At 41.1% G+C, this 11,016-nt stretch overlaps 1 protein-coding gene across 1 annotated transcript; it reads right to left on the reverse strand.

The window, feature by feature from the left end:
- Positions 1–1,217: 1,217 nt before the first annotated feature.
- LOC140223947 (uncharacterized) lies at positions 1,218–2,384 on the reverse strand. Its single transcript, XM_072296471.1, has one exon. It carries the CDS (start codon positions 2,345–2,347, stop codon positions 1,601–1,603), a length of 747 nt encoding a protein of 248 aa, XP_072152572.1. The 5' UTR covers positions 2,348–2,384; the 3' UTR covers positions 1,218–1,600.
- Positions 2,385–11,016: the final 8,632 nt, after the last annotated feature.

Consider the following 11,016-nt stretch of genomic DNA (forward strand, 5'->3'; position numbering starts at 1 on the left):
TTTTATGTAACCGTTATACTTTTATTATACATTTTTTATATGATTACGCTCTTTATATAACAGTTATACTTCGTTTATAGACTGTGAAAGTAGCTCTGCTACTAGGGAGTCTTCTTCATCATGAGGGATTAAGAGGAATGGAGGGAGGGCAATGAGAGTTGACGTCTTTAAGAATGAAGGTTTCACGACGAAATGACTTAACATGTTGAAATTTAGGGTCTTCCAGTCCAGCCGATATGAGTTGCATGGGTGAGACAACTTTTACAAATTGGGAAAGAGCCTCAATTAATTTTTCGTTGGTCATGTTAGGCATGACATTTGATAAAACCAGACGGAAAGCAGGATTAATGAGTCGCCTGATGGGAAGGGGGCCGACAGCAGTGTTGATAAATCTTGAATTGCGAGCATTATTAACTAACTTTTCAGATGATAAATAGATGCATATTCGATTATTAGAAATTTTGGAAGCATAAAGAATATCTGACGGAGGAATAACCTTTGAAAGGATGCCACACACCTCTTATGGGAAGCTGCACCATGAAGAATTGCCTTCTGACTTATGTCATTCGATTCTTCTCAAGATGCTGATCAAAAGTTATAATAGCGCCAACTTTCTACAATGCACCGTTTTCGCAAAAAACCTATTAGAAGATTCAATTATTCGGTGACTATGAATAAAAAAGAACAAAGTGAGAACAGGCCCGATGTGATTAAGGAAAAAGCGTAGCGCGTGTCCGTCTTCTTATCTGTACCTGCCGCAAGGGCTATCTCCCTCCCGCACTCGCCCGGTAGACGTTCAGACTTTCCTGTTCTTAAGCTCCTTAAGAATCTGATATGGATGGTGGTTGAGCTAAACGGCGTGTGGAATCCGAGATAAGACTGCCGCTCGGTGCGGAAGTCCCCATGATTTCCTTGTTGACACACAGCCGCTCGTCAATCGAGCACTGAAATGAGGAATCTTTCTGGCTTTTTATCACCGAATAATTGAATCATCTCATAGGTTTCTTGCGAAAACGGTGCATCGTAGAAAGTTGGCGCAATTATAACTTTTGATCAGCATCTTGAGGAGAATTGAATGACATAAGTCAGAAGGCAATTCTTCATGGTGCAGCTTCCCATAAGAGGTGTGCGGGGTCCTTTCATTCAAATAATCAGTTAATGTAAGATTTTGGTTAGCAGGAATTATGATAGCATGTTTCTTCGAAACATAATCACCTGTAATCGTTGTCATTAGTTCTGTGCGCTCTGACACGCAGTAGAGTAGGAAGAAGATGGAGCGGCAGGAGAGGGGGGCATGGTCTTATCAGTAACCACGGACTGCATAGTAGGAGTAAGAGGCAGGGCGATGGATTGGGTGATGTTATCCTTAGTAGGGCGGATAAGCATAACAATCGTGCATTTCTGGAAGAAAGCATGAAACTTTCAGGATATCATCTTTACCTATAGAAGGTTCAATTTCGCAAGTGAGCCCAAATTTCTGAGGCCATGGGGGCCGGGTGACAGGTGGAAATGTCCGATAAAAAATGTCCAATAAACAAAATGTCCTATTTAAAATGTCCATTCTTTTGGGTTTCTTCAATCTGTAGGAAATGGCTCTCAGTTAAACATCAGCCGCTTCATCTTCCTTGTATTGCCCATCGCTAGCCACGATACTTTCCACTCTGGCTTGATTAGTGATATACCGGCGACTAATCGGATGTTTTATTTGAGTGTGACCACCTCGAATCTGCGTAATAAGCTGTTCTACGTCATTTTGTTCAGCTTGGATGTGCTCAATAAATCGCCAAATATTCACGTGGTGCGCTGATATTAGCCTCTGCAACAGACTGTGCCACCCTTCAACAACGTTCGTCGTTCTGTGCATTCTGTTGGTAACTGATTCATATACATTCCAGAATTCTGGTGGGAAAACCGGAGGTCTTGCCGCTCTCCTTCCCCGTGCCCGGTAACCTCGAATGTATGTGTGCTCTATGTAGGAGGCCAGGCCCAGTATGTCTTCGTCTTCGATGTCCGCGACGATATCGTCAAACACATCTGTTAAGTCTTCCAGAGGGAGGAACGGTAATCCGAAAAACTGCTGCATTTGCCGCCTTCTATCCGGGTTCTCTCGATCCATATATGCTCCACGTAGACCCCCGCTGACAATATTTCTCCATATGCTTTGGCTGAAATGAAACAAGCATCCCCGTAATATTGCATCCGGAAATGCAGCTCGGAAAGCATTAATAGCAGCTTGTTCAAAGTCCGTCAAAACGTACTCCGGAGCGATGGCAATAGCCATTTCTCCCGCAATGTTTAATAGCTGCTGCAACATGGCTGTATATGACTCCTGCGTCTTCCTTTCCATAATGACGTAAACTAAGGGAAAGACGTGTCCCTGAAATGATCCGCTGTCTCTCTGACCTGTTGCCACATATAAAGACGAGGCAAAAAATACTTGTTTTACGCCCGCTTAAGTTTCGGACATTTTAGGTTTTGGACATTTTGGGTTTTGGACGTTTTAAATTTTGGCCATTTCAGCCTCTGGACATTTTGTCGTGGACATTATGACAATTGGACATTTTAAGCAGGACATTTTGTCTCTTGGACATTTTCCGTTGGACATTTCCACTGAGCACCGGGGGCCGGGGGGGGGGGGGCAGGGGGCCCTGATTTCGCTATGTTTTGCCGAATTTATACCTGGGGCATCATAGGGGCGGCCATAGGGGAGATTGGGAGGAGGGAGTCAGCTGTTTGCTAATTTTTAAAGAGGATGATTCGTCTCAGGAGCAGTCCATTTTCGAAGAGCGTTTCTGTTTTCTGCCTCGTTTCCTTGTGAAGAGGGGGAAGAGGAGAGAAGACAAGACTGGAAGCGTAACCTATGATTTTTCCGCCGTGACGGTATCCATGGAAACACAGCACAATTTCACTCGCGATTATAGTTTTGTGATCACTTAGAAATTATTTTTAAGGAGGGCAATGACAATTTCACAAAAAACAAAGAGGGATAAAGGTCCAGTACGGGGTCATAGAAGGATTCAAAAGGGACCTTTGGAAAGGGTACGAAAAACTGCACAAACCGATCTAAGATTCATTCAAACTTTCGCGCCAGATCAACTTGAAAAAACGAAAATTCGCCGGAGCACAATCGCGCGCGTGCGGTCGGACCGATCTCGATCTCTCACTCTCTTGATGTATGTATATATGTACAGGGTGTACCAAAAGTCCGTCCCACCCCTGCTAACTTTTGAACGAATTGAGCTAGGGTAATGAAACTTTTTGAATGTTCCTACCTCAAAGGGGACCGTCTTTGGGGGGGGGGGGGTCAAAATTTTGGTCCTCCCTCAGGGGGTGCGCGGGGGGCCTCCAACTTTTTTTTTCAAATAGCAACCCCTATCTTGTGATACCTCATTCGAAAGAGCATAAAAAACTAAGAATTTTGGCACAAACTGCAGATCGATATCATAATTTTTGACCGTGTTATGATAGGTCAAAGGTCAAATTTAATCTATTTTCAAAAAATCATAACTCCGGTTCAAATTATCGTAAAGAAAAAACAAAAACGGGAAAATTTAGCAAATTGTGTCTGCTTTTAAGTAAAAATTACAGAAATCACTTCGATTTAATTTTAAGGGGGTTTAAAATTTAATTTTAAACCCCCAAATACGTCAATTCAAAGGTCATTCAATTTTCCCGCGAAATAAGCCAATTTTCCCTAGATTTGCCTCCACATTATCTCAGTAAGGTCAAAATCAGTTCGAAATTACGTTGGCAAGTCCCCAAATTTCGGGAATAAATTACGTTTTTTTTTAACTTTTCCCAAAATTTGGGGACTTGCCAACGTACCTTTGAATTGACGTATTTGGGGGTCCAAGCCCCTCCCCCCCTAAAATTAAATCGAAGTGATTTCTGCAACTTTTACTTAAAAGCGGACACAATTTGGTAAATTTTCCCGTTTTATTTTTTTCTTTGCGATAATTTGAACCGGAGTTATGATTTTTTGAAAATAGATCAAATTTGACCTTTGACCTATCATAACTGGGTCAACAATTAAGATATTGATCTGCGGTTTGTGCCAAAATTCTTAGTTTTCTATGCTCTTTCGAATGAAGTATCACAAGATAGGGGTTCCCATTTGAAAAAAAAGGTGAGGGCCCCCCGCGCCCCCCCTGGGGGGGCCAACATTTTGACCCCCCCCCCTCCCAAAGACGGTCCCCTTTGAGATAGGAACATTCCAAAAGTTTCATTACCCTAGCTCAATTCGTTCAAAAGTTAGCAGGGGTGGGACGGACGTTTGGTACACCTTGTATGTACGTATGTATGTATGTTGGGGTGTATGTATGTATGTATTGCCGCCTTTATAAGATTTTTCGATTTTTGAGTGGTTCTATCTTTACCTTGAAAAATATTTTGAAAAATTTTTTTTTTGCATTTCGTAGAGATTCATTAGAACTACTATTCTGCCAAAAAAAAAATTGAAATTTGAGGCAATAGATTTTGAGTGGTGGGGCTCGAAAGTGGTGGGAGGTCAAATCTTGTCCACTCGATAACTCGAGCGAATATGAATATTTTGAGCTGAAATTTTTATGGGTGGTAGTTCTCTCCTAGGATTGGTTTGGTATATAATTTTAGCTAAATCGGCCAATCCGTTTAAAAATGGCGAGCTTTGAATGTTTTAGGCGGGGGGTGCGCGGCATGAGGGGAGCCGGCCGGAACAGGGCCGCACAGTGGGTCAGGGGGAGGAAGTTTTTGGACAAGCTGATCGTCGCACAGTGCGTCAGGAGGAAAAGGTTTTTGAACAAAGTGTTCTTCGTACAGTGGTAAGGGGGAAGAAGTTTTTGGACAAAATTTTCGTCGCACAGTGGGTCAGGGGAAGAAGTTTTTGAACAAGCTTTTCGTTGCTCAGTGGTTCAGGGGATGGAAGATTATGGACAAACTGTGCGTCGCACAGTGGGTCAGGTGTAGAAAGTTTTGGACAAACTGTGCATCGCACAGTGGGTCAGGTGAAGCAAGTTTTTGGACGAACTGTTCGTCGCTTAGCGGCCCAAGGAAAGGAAATATCTGGTAAAAAATTATCCATTACACAATGGCTTACAGACGTACGATTTTATGAATACTCCAATCCCACTTCGGGAAATACACTTTCCTCCCGCGGTGGATGCGCGGGACACTTAAAAAGAAGAAAAATCCAGATACGCCGAAAACCCTGAAAAACGTGGGGGGGGGGGGGTTCGGGGGGTTAATCCCCCCTCCCCCCCCCCGAAAAAAAAAAGAAGAGAAAACCGGCGGGGAGCGAAGCGGAGCGCTGGTTTTTTTTTATTTATTTAATAGAAAAAGAAGAGTGTATGTTTCATGTTGGCCTTTTACGTGTCACTAATCCTCGTTCTTTGAAGAACCATTTCCCCCTCCTTAAATATTTGTTTGCAACACTTTCCTGCACAAATGAGCATCCTTCTCACTATCGCAGAATCGGATTGCGCTCTTGCTATGTTTCCAAAACTTATATTTCTTGCGTATTGGCATCGCGTGAATCTGTAATAAATTTGTTTGCAACACTTTCCTGCACAAATGAGCATCCTTCTCACTATCGCAGAATCGGATTGCGCTCTTGCCATGTTTCCGAAACTTATATTTCTTGCGTATTGGCATCGCGTGAATCTGTAATATATTGAATTGATCAAGATTAATATATTATATTATTGATTCGTTATAAAATCCCCAGCCTGGAAAAAAACCTCCAGATTTTGCTAAAAGTCCCTAAACCCCCAGATTTATTCAAATATCCCCCAAAAATCCTATAAATTAAAACGGAAAGTTCCGAATCTTCGGACGTTAACTTAGAGAAAACCATGGGACTGATTTGCCTGATTTTTGTTTTAAATGAAAGCCTCTGATCAATGGATTTGCAGGCTGTGATTGTTTTTTCTATTCTCTCAAATTGTTTTACTTTTATCGACGAGTAAAGTTCAGCTGTTTCGAGCCGTCGCGCGTTGTGCTTGCCCATCGCTACGCCCCCCCCCCCCTTTCTACGCTCTCAGCCATCCCTCCCGCCACGTTCCTGCGGCTATCATCATTATTAAATAGATTCAACTAACTGCTCCGATTCCAACCAAGCTACTGCACCACCATTGCTAGCTGTAGAGGGCGCCCCTAGGGCGTTCGAAGCAGCTAGTCGATATATATTGCAAAAAACCGCCATTTTCAACGTAGAATTATGACATCATCCGATGTGTCAATTTGCAATATTTAAATCTGATTGGTTTGTTTGAATTTTGCCGCCCTATGAAAGCCTTGAACAGACCAATAAAATGAAAGAATATTGGTTGAGGAGGTTTTTTTTTGTTTTTTGTTTTTTTTTGTTTTTATTCTATTGAACTGTCAAGTACGAGTATACCGAGTGACGCAATCGTCATATGTTCCGGCTTATTATCGGGGAAAAATTGTGTTGCCAATAAGGTCTACTCAAATATAGATGAAAAAATATTTTCTCTTGAGTCGAAGGTAAAATTGAGGGTAGGGCCTCGTCTCCACGGGCCGTTTCACGGGATTTGTCTCTGGGAAAAATCCCACTTACGAAGTTGGGAAAAATATCGAGATCAGCAATAGTTTTCCCAGTACCAAATATGGTCCTTTGTACCCCTAGGACTCACTGAGAGAGGAAGAAGAAGTAGAAACAAATTGTGCGATATTTTATTGATTACTCCATTGTTAATGTTTGTTTAGTTAATGTAATGTGTCTAATTTTCCATTGAATGCAATTATTATTTTAATATCGGTTCATACCCGACTTAAACTAATTAATCTTCCCACGCAAACTAGTCGCAGGACTGTATGAGCCCCGTCCCGTGGAGACGGTAACTGGGAAAAATCCCAGAAGTTTCATTCCTGCGATTCGAGCTTGGGACAAATCTCACGAAAACGTCCCCCGTAGAGACAAGGCCTAAAAGAATCCATTTTTACGTACTTACTTTTGTCTCATCAAAAAGATCACTAGATATCGGATCAGTCTGTCACCGCATATCTAGATGGGGGGGGGGGGGAGGGACCAAAATGTTTTTGGCACCAGGAGGCAAAAACCTAAATTCAGCTCTGAAGATACCTGAAGTACCTTCAGTTTTGGGTGCATGCGACAAGCAAATCCCTCGGACACAAATAGTTGTGCGAAGGCACTACTACCTACGAGGTTCGTCCAAATACCAATTCAATATCTCCTAAATTCAGATAGATAGAGATATTTTGTAAAATGTGCTGATAAGCCAATACTCTCAGCTCTTAAACGCACTATAGAGATATAGTCCAACGGAACTCTACAGTGGCTTTTTCTGAACTCATTACCTCTCCGTGAAGCCCAAATTTCACGTAGCGTCTCCAGCAAACAAGTCGCTGCCTTTATCGCTTATTGCAAGTAAGTGACTTAAAGGTAGTTAAGTTTCCTGTATAACACAAGAAAACACATTTATAGCCCCATTAGCCCGAGGTTATAGCCTGCTTTCGTTTTGGTGTGTAAACGCTTCGTTATTCATTCTTTCACCGAGAAAGGTAAATAATATACCTACGCACCTACTCAAAGGAGGAGTTGCGTTTTGGGCCTTTTCCGGCCCCACCTGGATTTTGCTAAATGTTTCATATTTTCAAAGTACTAGTCTTAGGTAGACTCTGTGCCAAATATTAGACCGATCGGAGCCCATGCAAGGGCGCAGCAGCGCCTCAAACCCAAAATCCTGGAATCGAAAAACAATTATTTTCGTCGACTTTTTCGACTGTTATCACTCTTCCAGCCCATGACTCTTATGTATTTTTTTGCGTACTTTTCGTTTCTGGCCTTTTTAAAGGCCTCCGATAAATTTTAGGGGGCCTTATGGCCCATTGTTGCCATTTTTGGCCCATTTTTAGGGGTTTTTTCCATTTAACACATTCAAAACTCAATTTAATCCAAAAACTGTGTACATTTTTGAAAAGTACGTAAAGAAATGAATAAAAAAGGCTCAGTAAAATTTTTTCCTATGTTGCCAAATTTCCGAGAAAATTGGCCCCAAAGTGTCAAAATCGGCAAAAAGTCGATAAATCGCCGCGTCTAAGGTTCAAGAAAGTGGAGTACATTTTTCATACTGTACCAGATAACAGCTCTTATCCATCCATACAACAGACTAAAATATCATAGTTGTACCTGGATTCCCACGATGTGAAAATTGACCGAGATGTCGATTTTAGCGGCCTTTTTATACTTGAAGGCAGCTCTTTTGAATGTTTTTCGACCTTAGTCACCCTCTATGGGTGTGCACTATATGTATTTTTCTACGTACTTTTCATATCTGGCCATAAAAATGGCTTCCTGTGAATTTTAAAAGGCCTAACGGTCCATTGTTGCCAATTTTCACCAATTTTGATGGGTTTTTTCAAGTTTACGTGTGTGAAACTTAATTTAATCTAGAAACCGTGTATAATTTCGGAAAGAACGTAAAAAAATACATAGGAATGTGATTTGTACCTTTTCCCTACGTTGCCAAATTTTCGAGAAAAATCGTCCTGAAGCGTCAAAAATGCCAAAAATTGGATTAATCATCACGTCGGAGGTTCCAGGAAGTGAATTTCAAGTTTTTTTTCACTACAAATAACGTATCGAAAATGGAAAATTGCAATGCATCTCAAGGAACATGTAATGGCGTAGATGAACCTGACAAAACGGGCCCTCAAGGTGCTTTTACTTTATCCTTCACTCCAGTTCACCTCTTTATTCCTGTAACCTCGAGATAATCCTTGGTTCTCAAGATGCTTGCTACAGGCCAAATATACCGAAGAACAGAAAATGCGTGGAGAAAGTGTCCCACGATCCACATGAATGTCATAATTCACTTCCTGGAACCTCCGACGTGATGATTAATCCAATTTTTGGCATTTTTGACGCTTCAGGACGATTTTTCTCGAAAATTTGGCAACGTAGGGAAAAGGTACAAATCACATTCCTATGTATTTTTTTACGTTCTTTCCGAAATTATACACGGTTTCTAGATTAAATTAAGTTTCACACACGTAAACTTGAAAAAACCCATCAAAATTGGTGAAAATTGGCAACAATGGACCGTTAGGCCTTTTAAAATTCACAGGAAGCCATTTTTATGGCCAGATATGAAAAGTACGTAGAAAAATACATATAGTACACACCCATAGAGGGTGACTAAGGTCGAAAAACATTCAAAAGAGCTGCCTTCAAGTATAAAAAGGCCGCTAAAATCGACATCTCGGTCAATTTTCACATCGTGGGAATCCAGGTACAACTATGATATTTTAGTCTGTTGTATGGATGGATAAGAGCTGTTATCTGGTACAGTATGAAAAATGTACTCCACTTTCTTGAACCTTAGACGCGGCGATTTATCGACTTTTTGCCGATTTTGACACTTTGGGGCCAATTTTCTCGGAAATTTGGCAACATAGGAAAAAATTTTACTGAGCCTTTTTTATTCATTTCTTTACGTACTTTTCAAAAATGTACACAGTTTTTGGATTAAATTGAGTTTTGAATGTGTTAAATGGAAAAAACCCCTAAAAATGGGCCAAAAATGGCAACAATGGGCCATAAGGCCCCCTAAAATTTATCGGAGGCCTTTAAAAAGGCCAGAAACGAAAAGTACGCAAAAAAATACATAAGAGTCATGGGCTGGAAGAGTGATAACAGTCGAAAAAGTCGACGAAAATAATTGTTTTTCGATTCCAGGATTTTGGGTTTGAGGCGCTGCTGCGCCCTTGCATGGGCTCCGATCGGTCTAATATTTGGCACAGAGTCTACCTAAGACTAGTACTTTGAAAATATGAAACATTTAGCAAAATCCAGGTGGGGCCGAAAAAGGCCCAAAACGCAACTCCTCCTTTAGGATCACATACATGTATAGTGGCATATTCTTCCAAATTACGCACGTTTGACGTAATTACTGTACAATCGATTTTGAACACACAGCAATTTAGATACGTTGTTTCGCTCTTCATATACCTATTTACAATAAACAAAACAAACAAACTACTTTCCTAAAATCGATATATTTACAGAGGAAATTGGGCAGAGCCTAATAATGCACTTAGGCTGATTCTGGTTGAATTCGTTATTGCGTGACAAGAAAGACAGCGATAGTGAAAAAGGTTAGGAAATATTCAAATACCTACCGCAGTTCAGACTTGCTAAGTTTTTCGGTCAGAGCATTTCTCACGAGGAGTATCCACGGGACGCATTACAGGACACATGCACAAGGTCAGATGTTGTTCAAAAGTTTTAAACTGGTTTATTTTAAAAAACTTGTTTTTATTTTGGCGAAAAAATGTGCTTAAAAAATCTGCCTATGTCACGTTTGGCTGCAACTTCTCGAGCGAGAGCATAGCTACCTACCTTGAACTTGCTTTGGGTCACTCTGCCGCTCTTTCTTTCCTTCAGGCCGCAGCCACAGCAGGTGTCGGAAGGGATTACGCTGGTGAGCAATTGAGCACTCTAGAAAACTTAATTACGGCATGACTATGGCTCCAACTTTCAATTTTCAACACAGGCATGGTAAGACAAAGCTGAGCTACAGCACATATCAGCCGTTTATGGGGCAAACTCATTAACATCCACCCTCCACCCTATACGCTTTGCAACAACTCGCCGTTTATGCATTAATGCCAGGTAGGTAAAGAGTTCTACAATTCATTGTCGGGACATTGTTCCGGCTTCCAGATTGACGCTAATCTTCCTGTCCCATTGTTCATCATTCTTCATTGTGTTCTTTATTATCCACAAACTACACATTATTTTCAATCAAGTAGCTTGGAGTTTTTTACTTTCTCTCTCCCCTCGCGGGTAGAGAAAGTATTGTCATCGTCCAAGAAAAAACAAATGTTAGAATTTAATCATTCCTAGACGTTTTAAGGTGCCTGGAGTCAATTTGACTTGCAAAGTAAAACGTGTAATTACCCTTCAAAATAGCAATTTAAAGCTAGCAAAATAAGTAAAATCTTTAGCGTCTTAAAATCTTAGTGGAACCATCATAGCTTTTTGATTTTTTCATGTTA

Source organism: Bemisia tabaci, chromosome 2 (genome assembly GCF_918797505.1).
Source record: "Bemisia tabaci chromosome 2, PGI_BMITA_v3".
Lineage (NCBI taxonomy): Eukaryota > Metazoa > Arthropoda > Insecta > Hemiptera > Aleyrodidae > Bemisia > Bemisia tabaci.